General features: G+C 43.1%; 2 protein-coding genes, 1 long non-coding RNA gene and 1 pseudogene across 6 annotated transcripts in view; 2 read left to right on the forward strand and 2 right to left on the reverse strand.

Moving 5' to 3' along the window:
- raph1a (Ras association (RalGDS/AF-6) and pleckstrin homology domains 1a) overlaps window positions 1-7,455 on the forward strand; it is a 58,802-nt gene extending 51,347 nt beyond the window's left edge. For all 3 annotated transcript variants that reach the window (XM_086123638.1, XM_086123641.1, XM_086123639.1), the window contains 5 exons: window positions 50-160; window positions 740-838; window positions 960-1,080; window positions 2,416-2,546; window positions 3,957-7,455. In XM_086123638.1, the coding sequence (XP_085979764.1) occupies window positions 50-160; window positions 740-838; window positions 960-1,080; window positions 2,416-2,546; window positions 3,957-6,227 (2,733 nt within the window). In that variant the 3' untranslated portion in view covers window positions 6,228-7,455. The remainder of the gene's footprint in view (window positions 1-49; window positions 161-739; window positions 839-959; window positions 1,081-2,415; window positions 2,547-3,956) is intronic.
- Window positions 7,456-8,541: 1,086 nt separating this feature from the next.
- On the reverse strand, window positions 8,542-15,439 carry LOC147197885 (uncharacterized; annotated as a pseudogene). The gene is made up of 15 exons (XR_015102251.1): window positions 15,351-15,439; window positions 14,993-15,069; window positions 14,782-14,879; window positions 14,477-14,518; window positions 12,360-12,386; window positions 12,192-12,263; window positions 12,042-12,107; window positions 11,022-11,048; window positions 10,903-10,947; window positions 10,537-10,572; window positions 10,053-10,133; window positions 9,870-9,966; window positions 9,693-9,802; window positions 8,926-9,051; window positions 8,542-8,737 (listed from the first exon to the last, which is right to left on the reverse strand). The product of XR_015102251.1 is annotated as an uncharacterized LOC147197885 (transcript).
- Window positions 15,440-16,873: 1,434 nt separating this feature from the next.
- LOC147197886 (uncharacterized) lies at window positions 16,874-18,245 on the forward strand. Its single transcript, XR_015102288.1, has 2 exons — window positions 16,874-17,065; window positions 17,146-18,245. It is a non-coding gene; the product is annotated as an uncharacterized LOC147197886 (long non-coding RNA).
- Window positions 17,492-18,763, reverse strand: part of rif1 (replication timing regulatory factor 1) — a 28,755-nt gene continuing 27,483 nt past the window's right edge. The window contains exon 35 of the mRNA XM_086123874.1: window positions 17,492-18,106. Coding sequence (XP_085980000.1) covers window positions 17,826-18,106 — 281 coding nt within the window. The 3' untranslated portion in view covers window positions 17,492-17,825. The remainder of the gene's footprint in view (window positions 18,107-18,763) is intronic.

The raw sequence follows: 18,763 nt of genomic DNA on the forward strand, positions 1-18,763 counted from the left end.
AATGCGTTAAATTTAAATGACTATGATGCACTTGTGTTTGTTTGAGCAGGCATCCAGAGACCTGGTGTGTTTTCTCCAGTTGGACCATGTGAACGTCTACCACGGCCAAGATTACAAGAGCAAGTACAAGGCTCCCACCGACTTCTGCATGGTTCTCAAGGTAGCATCATCCATCGTACTTGATGACAGTATGGTCTACAGCACCCCCTAGTGGCCCCTTGTAAATTACCACATTAGGTGAAAGCCCAATAAACCATTTCGGGTATAGCAGCATGGATTAATTTTTTTATGGGGGGGGGGGGGGGTAAAAAGTTGTGGAAAAATCTGCACATTATGTAATTACAAAAAGTTCAAATCTAAATTCATCCAAAGTAATTTTTTTTTCTTTAAATTGAAATTTTTGCCATGTGAAAATGAGGTTAACTCTTGTCAGTCCAAGTTTTGATCTGATCTTGAATGAAAAACATTTCTGAAAAAGTACGAAGTTAATCATATCGAGCCCTTAGTTTCCCACTCACAGTCGTCCCATTTAGTGGTTGAGAGGTCTTAAATGTTTCAAATTGTGAGAAAGTTTTTTTCGGGAGGTTTATAATCCTTCACCCCACAGAATAACCTTTTTGAGTATTGAAGTGGGGTTTTTTGGGGGGAGTTTTTTTTTTTTTTTGCATTTTTGGAAGTGGCAGCATGTCACGCGCAGTGATCATACCTCTTACAGAGATTTATAAATGTGTTTACGCAGCACCCTCAAATCCAGAAGAAGTCTCAGTACATTAAGTATCTCTGCTGCGATGACGTCAGGACACTCCAGCAATGGGTCAACAGTATTCGCATCGCCAAGGTAACAACATGAAAAAGTTTTGTCACATGATGTCAAACATCCCTGACTGGCTTGTCCTTTGAATGGCAGAAGCATAAACAAAAATGGCATCGAGTCTTGATATTTGGTCTTGTTCTTCCAGTATGGCAAGCAGCTGTACATCAATTTTCAGGAGGCCATGAGGAGGACAGAGGCCGCCTACGACTGGTCGTCGCTGTCCTCCTCCTCAATCAAGTCGGGGTCTTCCTCCTCCAGTCTTCCAGGTGACTTTTGCCTTCACAGGTTTTGCACCAATGTCAATTTAGGGCCACAGCCCAAATGGATCAGCTCAGAATGAGGTGAAATAATATGAAGGCAAATATGTTTTGGTTCAACATTCTGCAGACGTGATATGGGGAAATAAAATCTCAATTTCAAAATCAGAGTATATCCTGAAATAGAGGCAGATTCTATGAGAGGAAAAAACAGGTTGTCTTTATCTTAATGACCCAACAGCAAGAATAGACAAAAATAAATCTGAGAAAATTACTAAAAATGACACAAAATAAAATGAAGAATTTGTAATATAATGGAAAGGTTAATTTGGAATTTAAAAATAATGACACAAACTTAAATCAATAATTGCTGAAATGTCTCAAATAATACGTTGCGGCATGGATGACACCAAATCAAATGATGAATCCCAAAATGATACCAAATAAAATCGCGAATACCTAAAATGACACAAAATACTACAGAACAGTACAGATACTACACAACAAAGAAAAATGTCTAAAATTACAATAAATCAAATATGTCCTCAATTGTTTCTAAAGCAAGAGTTTCTAAAATGATACACTTAAATGAAGAATTCTAAATGTGTCAAAATGAAAGGAAAATAATCCACAATATTTGACAAAATGTAAAGTCTCTCCAATGAAGACAAATGACAAGTTTGTCATCTCCCTGAGTGATGAAAACGTACGAATGTTTTCTTGTCCCAAGGAAATATTTAACATGTTAAAAATGTAATGGTGCCAAAAAATAAAACTTATTTGCAACATTTTGCACCCTTGAATGAACCCTCACAAAAAAAAACATTTACTGTGTGCAAACACTCACATTCGCCGCTCAATAGGGCTGAAGATTCATGAAATTTAACCCAAAAAAAAAAACTGGATGAGTCAAAAATCAGTTTGATTCTTACTAAAAAGACATAATCAAATGAAGATTATCTTTGATGACACATCAAATGACCGATTTCCAATGTCACAAAATGAGAGTAAACATTCTGAAAGTAAACCAAATTGAAGAATTTCGAAAATTATATATTTTTTAAAATTTACGATTTTATATAGTAAAATGACACAAAATTCAATGTACAATTTCTGAAATGTCACAGCAAATGCATTTTTAAAAAGTCACAAAATCAAATCAATTATTAAAATGGCACAAAGTTCAAATTAAGAATCCCTCAAATAACAAAATGAAATCTTAATATCAATGCAGAATCCCAAAAAGGGTGCAAAATAAATACAATAAACCGAAAAATGACAACAAAAAAAAAAGAATTAAATGTATTTTGGTCTGCAATAAACTTGATTCTGTTGATATTCCAGAGTCTCAGTCAAACAACTCCAGCCACTCAGACAGTGGAGTGTCAGAGACGACATCATCAGGCCACGCCCGCTCCCAGAGCGTTGTCAGCTCCATCTTCTCGGATGCGTGGAGGAGGGGAACACAAGGAGAGGTGCGACTACATCCAAAGCACGCACACACACACACACACACACACACACATTCTCTTCCGACTCCTTGTTCATTGTCAGACCACAATTCCCACGTTTCCCCTCTGCTTTCCTGCCAGCGGTCAAAGGTGAAAGGGCTTGTGGCAGTGCCACTGTGTGCTGGTGGCAGAGGCAGCAGAGGTTAGACAGGAAGTAGTTTGAGTGTGTACAGTTGAATGATTATTATTCTTTTTTTTTTTTTGCAGTCCGCATGATATCAAACATCGATACACTACTCATAACTCTCCAGTCCAGTGAAAAAGCTATAAACTAAACACTGCTTGAAATTTGTGGTGTGATGACAACGTGCTAACACAAGAACTTAGAAATTTCCTCCCAAGTTAGCAGTGACGGGTATCTGGAGTGCCTGGACACTTACCATATTGGCCCGAATATAAGACGATGTTTTTGCATTGAGATAAGACTGAAAAAGTGGGGGTTGTCTTATATTCGGGGTCTAGACATTATACCCATTCACGACGCTAGATGGCGCCAGATATCATTGAAGCGAATGCTGAACTTGACTCCCCAGGCCAAAGCGAACCCCTGTCACGAAGAATAAAAATAAAAATAGCAGTAGCATGAAGAAGAAAAATAAAAAATAGTGGTAAGAAAGAAAAGAGAAGAAAATAATAGAAGAAATAACAGAAAATGGAGAAACGTAGCGACAATCTGGAGAAAAGTGGGTCGAAGATCGGCCAGGTTAACCGGCAGCTGAGGAGAAGTGATGATGTAATTTACATTTCAAAAACCAGAAGCCATTCATTTACGAATGTGATTGCACTTTAGTTTACATATTTAAATGTTCAGATATTAAGATTTAAATGAGGCAAAATAACATGCTTTTTCTCTCAAATATATTGTTATAATCATTTGTTTCAGATGTGCTGTAATTATTTTCTGTATAAAAATTAATTTGGTGTTCAAAAAGTCTTTTTTCAAACTTGAGTCTTGAAAAAGAGGGGGTCGTCTTATAATCAGGGCCAATGCGGTAAGTGCCTGATTTACGAAAGTTTAAACGTATAAAAACTGGCACGGGGGTTGCTGGACGTTGTTCTGGCAGCATTTCGCAATCGATCATCTAAATATTTAAATGAAGCACCCCACATCAGTTCTGTAAGCACGCACTCGGAAATGCCTGATCGAAAAATGTCTGAAAGGCATTTTCTTCTCTCATGCTTTTGATGGACCAATTTACTGGAATGCAGTGGTTGTGGTTTCCTGTTCTGCCTGCAGATGGTGCATTTTCCCATGGCTTGCTGTTTGACTTCATGCATTTGCTTGCTGCAAATTACAATAACGGTTGTTTGTCACTCCTCTCTTTCCCCTCTTTTCTTTCCCACCTTCCCATGTGTCGTTTTGGTTCGATCCAGATGGTGAAGATGGATGCCATCAGTAGGCCCATCCCTTTGCAAATCCCTACCGTCTCCTCCCAGCACCTCCCGCTTTCGCAGGCTCAAACGCTGCCCTCTCGAAGCAGCTACACCGACGGGATGGTTCAGCCCGACGATTCTTCATCTCTGTCCGTGGCCGAAGGTGAGGCCTGCCAGGCGGATTCGGTGGCCGCCTATGTCAAGTACAGCACGTTGGCTCGCCTGCAGAACCAGAACCAGTCTCGAGCGCAGCCGGCCGCAAACGCCCCGCTGCCCAACTACAACACTCTCCCGGCCGCTTACGGTGCCACCGCTCTGTCGCCTCCGTCCCCACCGCCCCCTCTTCCACCTGCAGCTCCGGTTCCTGGCTCCGCTGTGAAATTCAGCCTACCCGGTCCCTCGGCTCTGACTCATTCCCCATCAGAGGATGACTTGCACGAACCCTCGTACCTACCACCTCCGCCACCGGAGATTCTGGAAAGCAACGAGTTGCCTCCGCCCCTCGACCCCACACTGGATCACCATGCTCAACTGTCCAACGCTGGCCTCCAGCAGTTCCTGGCGCAGAAGTTCCCCAACATGGTGTATGACTTCACCCCAGCTAGGGCTGAAGAATCCTCTCCCCCTCCGCCTCCACCTGCGGCTGAGCTCTCGACCCCTGCGGCCCTGCGGCCCTTGTCCCCCAACGCCCCGCCTCCGGCACCACCCAAAACCTTCACGGTTGGATTTCCTCCCCAAACTGCACGAAGACCCGCAGGTCCCTCCTCCCTCCCACTTGCGCTATCCCCAGTGTCACCCACACCGCCTGCCAGCAGCCACGGGCCTGTAAAGAAGCAGCAGAGTTTCTCGACAGGCCACTCCCCTAATCAGCCACCCCCCACGCTCCCCAAGCAGCACAGCCTCTCCTCCAAAAACCTCGTCCTCTCCCCATCCTCCTCCTCCTCTTGTGTCTCCATGGCTACCTCGTCGTTGGTCAAGCAGATTGTCAATCAATTCCCGGGAAACGCTGTCTCCTCCCCTCCTCCCTCCTCCAACTCCCTGGAAGGATCAAAGTTAGGTGCCCCTCACTCTCCTCCAGCAGTCAAGGCAAAACCAAAATGGCAGCCGGGCGGCGCTGTCGCTCCCCAGTCGCCCGAGTTCCCCCCACCTCCTCCTGACGGATCCCTCAACGACTTCCCCCCACCGCCTCCCTCAAAGACGGGTTCCCCCATAAAAAAGTCACCTTCCACTTCATCCACTGGCTCCATCAAGCGGGGGCCTCCACCGACCCCACAGAGGGCCTCCTCCGTGCGCTCCAACTCGGGCGAGGTGCCTGACGACAGGCCCAAGAAAGTCGAGAGCCTGCTCAGCAAATTCGGACAAGCCGGTACATCTTCTAGTTCTTCGTCGGCGACCGGCTCGCCCTCCAAGGAGTCCTCTGCACTTCCGACGCCACTTCCCAAGCCAGGTAAGCTGAATTTGGCCAACCTCCCGCTGGCCCTCCAGGGGCTCCAATCAAGCCAGCACCACCAGTCGTCTTCAGACTTCCCTTCGCCGCCACCCCCGCCCCCAGTTTCCCAACCGCAACACCTGGAGTCATACCCAGACTACTTCCCGCCCCCGCCAAGTGACTCTGAGCTCTTTCCTCCTCCACCCCACCCGTCAGAGTTCCATAACCCGCTGAAGGTGGCAGTGGTCAACCCCCAGCCTCAGAAGCAGCAGCCGCCGGCGCCGCTCACGTCTTCGTGGAAGCAAGGCTCCCTGAAAAAGGGAGCGGTGGCACCACCGACGCTAAACCGGCGGTCCAGCAACACGAGCCCGTACGACACGACGACCTCACTGCCGCTCTCGCCGCCGCCCCTTTCTCAGACCCCTCCCCCTACCCTCACCTCCTACTCCTCCTCTTCTCCCGTGCCCCCCACCTCACCCAAATCCGCAGCACCGAGCTCCCTGACGCTTAAGACTCACTTCCTGGAGGACCTTAACCGCACTCTGAAGAGGAAGTCCGTTTCCCGCCACGGGTCGCTCAGCTCCTCCCATCTCATCCCCTCCTCCAAGATGGAGCCAGTGGCCACCATGGACGACATGGCCCTCCTCCCGCCCCCGCCGCCCGAGCTCCTGCAGCAGCAACAGGCGGCCCGCGGGCACACGCAAACGCTGTCCCGCCACCACGCGCATTCCCAGTCCGCCAAACACAACGCCAACATCTCAGGCTATGCAACGCTGCGGCGAGGACCACCTCCCGCACCGCCAAAACGGGACCAAAGTACCAAACTAACCGGCGAGTGGTAGAGGACAAAGAAAGACTTTGGAACTATTTATCGTCCCCCCACGGTGGAATCATCTTCCATCTTGAGTTGTGCGACTTTCCCTAATCTTCAAGATGCGGTCAGACCAAAATCCAGCCAAAGTAGTGATTTCATTGGTCCAATCAAATCACACGTGTGGAAGGAAGAAGGCGGGTCACTTCTGACTGGATCCCAATGAACACAAACAGGAAGCAGATTTGCTTTCGCTCGATATTGACTGACCCAATACGCATTATCACTCAAATTGTTTGTCTCATTACCAATATATGTTTAAAGTATTCAGTCAAGAAACATACAGTATATACACAATTACAGTGTCTTTACTGTATATGTTTATGTGTATACGGGCAAACTCCTAAAACACAATCTTTTCACTATCTGTTCAGCTTTGCATTAAAAATAGTAAAACTCATACGATTAGAGAGGTTTTGATTGTTAAAGAAACATGAAAGCTGGTACCCAAATGGAACCGCAGCAATGATGAAGGATGTCGGGCGGTGTAACGAGTTGTGTTTATAGTTAATGTATGTCGTGGACGGGGGAGGAGCGTGAGGGCCTTTTCAGTTCAAACCTTTTGTGTGTTTTTATGTAAGAGTATTTAATGCTGGAAGAAAGATGTTATCGCCACAATATTATTTGAAGTTTTAAAGGAGGTGTCAAAAAGTTTGATTTTGATGTCAAAAGTGTTATTCATCTTGCTGAAACTGTTCAAATGATAACTTGTAATTTCATCATTTCATTACACTATTGTCACCCACTTAAAATAATGGCCTAAGTCATATTTAATTAAAAAAAAATTTTTTTTGCCTTAAACATCTCACGGTGCTGGCCACCTCGGCTAAAATCAGTTGTATCCTTGTTTCAACAGACTTTAGAACTGAAATACAATTTTTTAAAATGTAGTCAGTATTTGGTTCATTTTTTGGTGTGTTTTTTGAAGAAAGAAAAAAAAAAGACAAACTAGGGCCATTATTATAGGAAGGTGACAATATATGACCAAATGCTTGCTTGACTATTATAGATTAGGGAGCTCTGCAGTATGTCACATTGCAACGTGTGGCATTCTAATGAAGCCAACAAAAACCATGCGACTCTGCTCATGTCAGATTTGGACTGCTCAACATAAGCCTCGATACACCGACACTCGGTTCTTAGAAAACCAGTCCGTGACGTTACTAACCAATCTGGCAATAAAATACACTATTCTTAAATGGTCTCTACTTTTTTAGACACCTGCTGCAATTATTAGCTAGTGACATCGACCATTGAGCAAATCAACAATTTAAAGATCATGCTTTTCATTGGGTAGGGACAACACACACCATATTTCTTGAAATACTGTCTGCCATTGTAAAAGACATTGTCCATTTGAACAAATTTGCACTGCACCCCAAAAATGTACAGTACTAAAGTGCATATTGCTCTCCAAAAAAACATGCATCTCCAAGTTGGAAAAAGTCACAACACTCGGAAGATTTTTTTTGTTAGGCAGCAATGATAGGGTCTTTCATAAGGTAGTACAGTACTGTGTTGTACTAATAAAGGCCGAAGCTAACAATGCTATTATACATCACTGTTGTCAAAAAATGATTATAATCTAATGAATTATTTTTTTTAAATGCTCAACTATACATTTTGTGATTTTTGTAATTTTCCATTTTAAAAATTTATAAATGAAAAAATTCGAGAGCTTTTTTGGGGGGGTGGATAATATATGATGACGAGCATATACAGTTCTTGAATAGTATATTGCACCCAAAAAAGGCCTCCCCCAAATAGACACCTGGTATTCTTCCGCTGTTTAAAATGCCTGCCCTACAGCCACTTCATGTCTCAAATCGCTGGCAACGTGCCGAAAACCTGAACCTCCAAAATCGTTCAAGAGACCTTAAACGTTTGTTAAAGGACAACAAGCCACTTTGAACACTTCATTTTGGTCCAAAAATGGAATTGTGTGTGTGTGTGTGGGGGGGGCTTGGAGTGACCAGTGAAATGTAATGAATTTTACGCAATTTTGACACAAGGTTTCAGCCCGATGCCAGCAATAATAAAAGGGAATCTAAAACGGCTACATTTACAAATCCAAAAATAATGGGCTATTAAGTAGAGTAACTTACATGTAACACAATTTACATCGTGTATGTTCATGGCTAAAGTTTACTGAACAAACAAAGATTTATTTTTTGACAAGGTTCAAATGAACTGGGGTCATTGTCATGCTTAATGCATAGTCACAAATTACAGCTCTATGTATTTGCATTCAAAAGTTTTTTTTTTAAATAAAACTGGTGGTTTATTCAAGTATGATAAAATGCTGGAATAAAGGTCATGCGTGGTGAAATGAACATGTTGAGAATCTCAGGTCGATGTGCATTGAGGAAGACAGAGCGGACTCAAGCGGGGATGCTTTCACTTTTGGAGTTCTTGGTCCTTCAAAGGTCGCAGTACAGAAAGAGAAAACACATTTAAGATGATGTCATCGATTGTAATTGGCTGTACGGCCAATTGTAATACTACAGAGCACATTCGATACCGTCCGGCATTTCATTAACACATTGTTGTCCGATGAACAGTATGGATTTCCGAATGTCTTAACAAAAAGAAAACCCCAAAATAGGAACTAAATGCTTTTGACTGGACAGCGATGACAAGGCGATGCCTGCCATGAGGTCATAAAACACGATTACCAGAACATCGATCCAATGGGCATCGATGTATATGTAGAGAGCACGTTTGTCGGTCCGGAGAACCATGACATTCTCCCCTTGCAGCCTCCTCATCGTTGTTTCTCCATCTGCTATAAAAATCTGAAGACGTTGCAAGGTGGATCAGAAAAGAACCTACAACATCTTTCTGAAGTAGGCTACACAGATATCTGGCCTAAAATGTCAGCATTTTGCCTCCCTTTGCGATGAAAGTCAGCAAAGGTTGGATTCTCAGTTACCGAAAATATAATTTATCCAGCTTTTCTGGATACTCAAAGTGATTTTTTTTTCTTTCTGATCTACTCACAAAACAGCCAACAACTGCAATTGTTAATTATACCTGTTCAAAATTTCTCATGAAAAAAAAATCATTTCCATCATCATAACCAATTAAGGGAGCAGGAAGCTACTTGGGTATTTTAGGCATTTACGTAGGTTTACAATTCACCTATTTGTGTGTCTTTTTTTTTTTTTTTAAACAATCCTTACCTAATTCACTTTTTAGGTTGTCAGGCCAAAGCAATCAAATGGGATCTCACTGTCAAGGAACTCACTTCTATAGTACAGATGTAACGTTCAAGGGTTTCATTTAGACAAAAGTAGTGCTTGGCCACCATCGTCAACATAGTCTGTGCACCCCAGTAAAATTTTCTCATTATAGAGTGTCTCGCGTTTCAAAAAAAAAAAAAGGTTTGAAATGTTCAAAACGTGTTCGTGTGTAGTCCACTTAGGACTCAACAGACCGTCTGGACTCGATCTGGCAATCGTTCGGGGATTTGATGCCTTGGACAGCTACATGCGACCGAAGGACCTCGACTTCCTGGTTCCCCCCGCTGACCTGCTAGGAAGTACACTGCAAGGCAAGCAGAGCTCATCAGGTCTCCTCCAGGGCTATATAAAAATGTGTGGTTGTGGCACACCTTGTCCAGGAGGTCCTGGCTCTCCAATCAAACCAGGAAGTCCCACCGAACCAGGTTGACCCATCTTTCCAGTAGGCCCAGTTGATCCCTTCAAACCCTTCATGAATCAAAACCAAAACCACATTTCAAAGGTTTATAGACAATGTCGTAAATTTCGTCTGACGTTTTCAGTTCCAAATCTACCGTGGTTCCTCTGCCACCAGGCTCTCCTCTGGAGCCCTGCACTCCTTTCGGACCGGGCTCCCCCCACAGGCCAGCGTCACCCTGAGATGACCACGTTTTAACTTTCGGTACAACAACAAAGATGAATTGTAGTGGACCCTCAAGACCGAGAACAATATACGTTCCCGAGGAACAACTTAAGAACTGCAACTAAATTAAACTGGCAAGCAGGTATGTATGGACCCTTTGTCAGCTATCGCACATCCTGCCACAATCAACAACTCGGGAAATCGGTCCCCACTAGGGTGAAGTTTGACATATTTTGTTGTTTTTAAAGTTACACCGATAAGAGCGGTTACCTGTGTCACTTGTTCTTGCTCAAAATATCAATTCACAACATGAAACGTCTACTTCAAACATAGCGCTAGCAAAAGTCGAAGTCATCACGAATCACGTACTGGTCCTAAAGGTCCACTGGGGTTTGGAAAGAGTTTCGTGGTACTACCTTCTCGCCGCACATCCCTGCGATGCCTGGCTCACCCTGTGTATACGGGACACACATTTTCATTCGTCACACAAACGTATTCTCATCCATGTCCATGAGACATTCTCCCATCGGCTTTGTGGCTTGTCTATGGACAGATGAGACAAACTGGAACTTTTTGGCAAGGCACGCCAGAGGCAAAAATGAAGCTTAGTAAGAAAAGTCCACCATCCCTACTATGAAACATGAGGGAGGCGGATGTTATCTACTCAGCTGACCAAGTACCAGAAATGGTTTTGAAAACTACAAAATTTGAGCCGCGTGTGTACCGTGGAGTAGAAAAGGCTAAAAAGTCAGGAATCAAAACGCCGGAATGATGTTACTCACAGGATCTCCTCTGGGTCCTGTATCTCCTTTCAAGCCTTTATCCCCCTAATATGATGTAAATGAATGTCAATAATAATTTGAGTTTCTGCTCAATAGGAGACATTTAGCTGGGCACTTACCCGCAATCCGGGTCGTCCTTTATTTCCCTGTTAAAAATAAATACATCGAATAAAACCGGGTGGTCCAGTGGTTAGCGCGTCGACCTCACAGTGTAGAGGTACGGGGTTCAATCCCAGTTCCGGCCTCCCTGTGTGGACTTTGCATGTTCTCCCTGGACCTGTGTGGGTTTTCTCCGAGTACTCCGGTTTCCTCCCACGTTCCAAAAAACATGCATGACAGGCTGATTGAACACTCTAAATTGTCCCTAGGTGTGAATGTGAGCGCGGACGGTTGTTCGTCTCTGTGTGCCCTGCGATTGGCTAGCAACCGGTTCAGGGTGTCCCCGCCTACTGCCCAAAGACAGCTGGGATAGGCTCCAGTACCCCCCGCGACCTTTGTGAGGATAAAGCGGATCGGAAAATGAATGAATAATAAAACCAATAAACACAAACTTTGGAGATGCTTCCTGTAGTGTAGCAACATTGTTTTTACAGTGAAAACTATGAAAATGTAACTGTATCATAAAATCACGATTTTCCCAAATTTCAAACCATTGAAAGAACACAAATTGCCACTTGTTTCGTATGTACAGGCTACCATCCATCTTCTAATCTGTTTATCCTCACGAGGGTCGCGGTCATGCTGGAACCAGCCGTCATCAGGCAGTAGGCGGGGAGGACACCCTGAACTGGTTGCCATCCAATTGCAGGGCACACATCGACATACAACCATTCGTGCTCATAATCACACCTAGGGACAATTTAGAGTGTTCCATTAACCTGCCACATGAGTTTTTTGAATGTGGGAGGAAAACCGGAGTACCCGGAGAAAACCCACGCAGGCCCGGGGAGAACATGCAAATTCCACACAGGAAGGAAGGAGCCGGAATCGAACCCTGCACCTCTGCACTGTGAGGCCGACATACCAACCAGTCGTCCACCGTGATGCCCCACGTACAGGCCTACAGTTAAAATGTCATATTTCCCTCGGCCTCCTTGAAAAGGAATAAGTGCCCGACGACTTTCATGTTTACAACATACCTTCACCATGCACGGTGGTCCTATTTCTCCCTTGAGGCCCCTCCAGCCTGTGTAGCCCTTCTCTCCCTGCAACAAACCAACACGGCTTGTGAACGCAACCTACAGTACATTGCGGGAGGGGGCTGGTTTGCGGATCACGTTGGAGGAGACCTGGTGCCCACTCGATCCCATGGACCCTTTTTTTCCTGCTGCTCCCTCCTCACCCATCACACCCGCTTGACCCTGAAACGCACATTGCATACTTGTTTCTGATGTTTCAAGTGTGTGTATGTGTGTGTGTGTGTGTGTGTGTGTGTGTGTGTGCGTGTGCGCATCTACCTTTGATCCCCTGACTCCTCGACAGCCCTTTAAAAAGGATCACAAGCCACAGAAAATTACACTGACGGACCAATCATAATGACTGCATATGAATGCAATGAATAATTAAATTTTTGTGACATAAAAACAAATGGTCAATTATTATTATGACATGACGTGATGTTATAAAAAAATAATGAATAGAGTAGAATTATAATGATTGTATATGTTCAGCAGATATAATAAATTCAGATGTGATCTAAATGTATATGATGAAACAGTAATGTTCAGCGCGAATATTAATATAACAAATCTAACCCCCCCCAAAAAACGGATGTGTTGTACAATATAATTAGATTTTTTTTAATTGTGAAATAGTGTGACAGATAAATAAACAAACACCAGCAGTGGTGAATGTGAAGGTGTGTGCATGTAAATCAGTGGTAAAGACTAAACGTTAACAATGCTTTAATCGGTAATCCTCAGATATTATTTTTTGAAGACAATGAACATTATGCTACAATATAATCACATGACTATAGAGCAGGGGTGGGCAATTATTTTCCCGGGGGGGCCAAATGAGAAGCAGAAAATATTGTGGAGGGCCGGGCCAAAAGTTAGAAATAGAAAATAAAGAAGATAGCACAATGTCTTTGTATGCCAGTAATAATGTAACATTCTCCTCCACCATCACACTCAGCACCGGTTCTCCTCAAGGATGTGTACTGAGCCCCCTGTTGTTCACGCTCTACACATTTGACTGCCCTCCGACTCTTATTAGCGGTCCAGTTTGCGGAAAGTTTTTAACATGATAACAATCAAACCATTCTAGGAAATGTTCATTTACTCGAGCCACAAGCAATTCACTCTGAGCATGGAAATTGCCAGAATCGGACTGAGTAAGAATCGCTTCCTTGTTTTTCAAAGTCTCGTAGATTTGAGTCTTTCCGACTCCAGGCGTCTCCTGAATGTTTCGTACTTTGTTACCCGCTTCGTTTAATCAGATACATATCACTCTCCCTCTTTCTTCGTCTTCCCCTCCCTCCCTGTGCTCTGCAACTTGAAGTAACTGCGCCACCTGGTGTTGAAATACCTGTCATTACAAGTCCAAACGAAATGAATCCAATCAAAACTTAATTGTGCTCCAATCTTCGGCGGGCCGGATTAAAAAGACCAACGGGCCGGATCCGGCCCGTGGGCCGTAGTTTGCCCACCCCTGCTATAGAGTATAGAGTATAGAGTATAAAACAGTGACTAGAATGTATACTGTACCACATATAATATCATATATATATAGATGGATAGATAGATGTAGATCAGGGGTGCCCAAACTTTTTGGATCGAAGATCTACTTTTCGATCAACTAACCTCCCGGGATCTACCCTTACCGTCACGCGCGCGCACACACACACACACACACACACACACACACGCACACGTACACGCACACGCACGCACACGCACGCCATGATGAGAAACAGCCTGAAACTGAGGCATGCGACGCACTTTTGCAGTTAACTGTCGTAGCTCACACGTACCGTTTTAAAGTGCTTCCCTGGGCCCTCCTCGGTTCCTATTCTATGCCCGTGCCCTCGGTGAATTGTACACGAAGCAAACTCTGAATGAGAATAATGACGATAAAAGATAGAGCGCAACAGTTCTGATCACAAGCTGCAATTGCAGACTGCTGAGAGCTAACAACTTCCAGTGACGTAATCACGCGCCACCGTAAATTCAAGATTTACCTGCTTTGTTTTATTTTTTAAATATTTTTTTGGTGAAAATGAGACTGACAGGATGATTAGGGTGCAGCGTATATTAACACAAAAAAAATATTACTAACATGTACAAAGACACACAAATGGTTGTTTGTTTTTTTTCTCCTCGACACTCCTCGGATCTACTTGGGACCTGTTTTAGATCTACCGGTAGATCGGGATCGACCTAATGGGCACCCCTGATGTAGATAGATAGATGGATTACAATCCTAATTTATGAGATAGTATGAAATACTGTTTGAAGTACGATAGTCGTCACATAATGGGCAAGTCCAAACAAAATGTTAATGATTATTAAAATGTGTATGCCTGTTCCATTTCATGTTTCCATGTTTTTAAAAATCTTCAAAGATGACTTGCCTTCTCTCCTTTTGGCCCGGTGATGTGTTCTCTTATATCAACCTCAACAAACAAACAGAATTATTTGACCAGCCGTCAACAAACATACACTCACGGTCCCAAAAAAATTCGGCACACTCGCACACTCCAATGAAGGACATCATATGGAACAATGCGCCAATCGCAGCGACAATAAGAGTCATTTTTGATTGATTACTTATTCATTGCCGTGGTTGGAGTCTAAAGTGCAGCTGTTACATTCATTCGGATTCCACTTCGAACGTGCGTGTGTGCCTAATCAAGTGACCGTTTTGTGTGACCGTTACTGTCAATTCTGCTCTTCGCTGGAGTGGAGGAAAGAGAGGAGGAGGAAGAGGAGGAAGAATGAACACATCACATGACTTGACTGGAGTTGGGAAAAACCCTGCACGCAAACGCAACACAATCCAGATTAACCTCTCTTGTGAGTTATGACATCATTTCATATGATATGCACGATGTGAACTGTCAATGAAGTGCGGTGTGTCGGCAACTCACTGCTCGGGGAGACTCGATGATGTGCCTGAACGAGCAAGGTGGTCCATCCCAGAAGCAACTGAAGCAACAGCTTCATCCTGTTAAAAACAGGTCACCAAAATATTAGGAACAGTTCTCTCCGTAGGAAAGTTGCATACATGATTGCAATTGCAAAATAATTAAACATATTGTTCCAAGTGACTCTCTGATAGTGTCCATCAAATGTTGCTTTTGTAAAGGCAGATTTTGTGGATGTTATTAGTTGACATGTAGCTTATAAAAGTGTCCGATAAGTGCATTGAGCAAATCTATTCGGCAGTTTAAATGCCGATGACTAAACTCGACTAAAAACTGACAAAAAGCTCTACGATGGCGTTACCTTGGATTGCAGTCCTGTTCAAGAAGCTCGTCTTGCCCCGATGCGCTGCGACTTGGAAGTCTTCAGAAATGCAGCACAGTAACTGGCATCTGTTTTTGCAGACGTAATCACAATGTTGGGCCAAACGCACACACTCACACACAACAGCAAAGATAAAGAAGATGAAACAGCAACTTGTTTCTTTAAAAGCACACAAATCATGATTCATTCTGTGCTGTATTTAATCACATGCTGCCACTTGCTCAAATCAGTTGTGGGCGCCACGATAAGCAATTTAAAAAAGTGAAGAATAGGATATGTTTACATAACATACTACAAAAATGCAACACAATACAGTGGCGCCATAAGGTATACGTTTCATTTGTTCCGTGAGCACACTCAAACCTCAAAACACTTCAACTCAAATCATCTTTCCTCATCAAAATAAATGAAAATGGCATTAATATGTTCCACACACCCCTAAGAAATGGTTGTAATGCCCCTGGAAACATAACTGGTTGTAATAAGTTTTTAAGTATCGTCCTCTAATATTGTACTTCATAAAAACATACAGTAATGACATCATAGAAGCATTTTCCTTCAAATCAATAAATATTGGGTTACTCCCTCTGGTGTGCACGCCTTGGCCACCTGGGGGAAGTATAATACAGACATACTTCCACCATACTCTAAATGTGTTGCTCCACCATTTATGTTCACACATCAGTTCCTTCAACATGGAATTAACCCTGCCATTCCAATAATTTTGGAAGGGACCGTCATATGCAGTCCCCTCCAAAAGAAATGGCAGGGTTAATTCCTTTGTTTTTGTTCCATACTGAAGACATTTGGGTTTCAGCGTAGGAACTGGAAACAATTTGTACAGTCAAAGTCAGCAGTTCCCAACCTTTTTGGCCTCGTACCCCCGAACCTGATTGGCATACCATGAACAAATCCACTCAAGCGTTTGACAATGCTCCAAAAAAGTAGAACATAGGTGATATGATAAATTAAAAAAACTTTTCTTTTTGTCTCAATCATAAATATAAACAATGTTGCCTTGAACCTAAACACACATAAAAATAATAATAAATAAAAATAAATGATACCGGTCCCCTTTAAACAGGCATTTTAAAATGTAAATATTAGCAAAAAAACCAAAAACTTCCGCACAATATTCCGATCCACTAAGGCAGTTCTACTCTCTTTTCATCAGTCATTTGAGCTTTAATGAGACAGAGCCGAGACCATTGTGATACAGTATTGGCACAGCTCCCTATTGTCTCCCAGGGGAAACAAGTTGTAGCGCACATTCTCTGGTGGGTTTTTCAAATAACTGAATATATTTACTTATTTTGAAAATACATTATCTAATGTTTCCACGTACCCCCTGCAATTTATTTGAACCTTGAGCAGAACAAGTGGGAAATTTGTCACAATTTGTCTGGTTCCCCATGTTCCCTCGTAGTTGCGAGCAGACGCGAGGTGGGGGAACATTTTGTGACGTGCCCTCCAAACGCAGCCAGTTTGAATAGCAAGCAGCACGGAGAGAGCAGGACGTGACGACCGATATACATTCTTTGGAACATATTTATCAGCAAGAGTCGATAATGACCCTGAATCATTTCAATCAGTTATTTTAACGAGGGAAACTTCTAAGACAGCAGCTCTGTTGGACCGGAGTTGAAAAACACACACAAAAAACCCTACTCTGGGGATATATTGAGTTGTTTAAGGCAAGTTATGTTTCTTTTACTACGCCTATTTTTATTAAGTTAAACATCAGCTGAAACATAGTTTGATGCCTCTTTTTTAGATTGCTTACTGGCACTTGCTCTGGCTGTGGAAAAGCATCCAGGAATAAATCACACACTGAACTTCAAGCAATACCCTCAAAACGCCGCAAGGAGGCAGTATTGTTTTGCAGAGATCTTCCTGTTCCCTCTCCATTGCATTACGCCTCGCTAAGGGCAAACCGTATGCAACATATTAACTTGAGTTTCCACTTCTTTGACAATTTTAAACGTGTAAAATGTTACTTGAACATTGTCAACAGAAGTAAAGGCTACAAGACCGAGTTTGATTCTGGAATAAATGTTGTTGTGTAAAGCTTAATATGCTAACCAAAACCAGCCAATCCAAGAATTTCTGTTCAAAACACATTCAGTCCAATCTTTTTATTTGAAGCAATTAAAGGGTACAATTAAAAACATGTGCAGACCACTATGTGCATGTGACACAAGACAAAAAAAAAGGTGTTTCTACATAATATATACAATGTAAACATTCTACAAACAGGCACGTGAGGAATAAGGTGTATGTACAACTCTGGAATGTGGTGGATCACAGTTCAAGGTGGTGTGTTTGCTTTTGATGATGCAGTTAAAAGTTTAAGAAGCAGAGAATAAAATCATCAAATTTATCGCACTTCTCTAAAATTGAGGCTGTCTTTAAAAAGAGGTTGCGGTGGAGGTGGTGTCACAGTTCATGGTGCGTTCAGGGTTGCTCATTGGCGGGGGAGAGGCGGCCCTGCATCTCAGACATGACTCTTCTCATCAGAAGCGTCAGGTGCTCGTGGACGTCAAACAGCTGCTGAGGCGAGCAGCCGCTCAGATGGGGCGGCGTCACTGCACAGTCGAGGGCATCCAGTCGGGCCAGAAGACCCTCGGGACCTGCCGACGGGTCCTTGGATGCTCCAGACGCACTTGAATCCAGCGTTGCCTCAGACCGCTCTTCCTCTAGCTTGGCAGGAGCGGGCTCATTGGTTAAATCTGCGTCTGCAAACAGATGGGTTGAAAAAAAAATGTATCATCAACAATAAGTACACAATCACCTTGGGCGTGTGGAAGCTTTTTACTCATTTCTGTTATATTACTGCAATTTGAATAAAATATTAAATCGTGTTTTAATACCAAAGCTTGTGTGTCTATTTTTAGTTTTAGGGTAACAAATGTGGCTCACAACTTGCAAGAGTGATGGGTAGAACAATTAGATGCTATTCCACTCGGTGGCAAAAGAATAATAATATTGTGAGCAAGCACATTTTGAAATCATCTTTATTTCAATATACATACTGTACCTCTTGTGACATTTTTGTGTGGTAGTGTGCCGTGAGATTTTGAACAGATGTGCCTCGTCACAATTACAATTGCATCACTCTTCATAACCTAATGAAGAGCTCAAAAAGTAGTTTGAATATGTGTTGGCGATTGCACGTGTAGTGTCGGGCAGAACACTTTCAGGTTACAATTGGTTCCTGCTAATAATCACCACTAAATCGCATCGGAACACTACCAGGCAAACAACTCAATGAGGAATATAAAGAGACTATAACATCATATATAAGGCGCATCGGATTCTAAGTAAGGCGCACTGTCAGCTTTTGAGGAAATTGAATGCTTTTAGTGCGGAAAATACGGTACATGAAAAAAAAG

Source organism: Hippocampus guttulatus, chromosome 11 (assembly GCF_054856545.1).
Source record: "Hippocampus guttulatus isolate MCC_2025c chromosome 11, RoL_Hgut_1.0, whole genome shotgun sequence".
In the NCBI taxonomy this organism is placed as follows: domain Eukaryota; kingdom Metazoa; phylum Chordata; class Actinopteri; order Syngnathiformes; family Syngnathidae; genus Hippocampus; species Hippocampus guttulatus.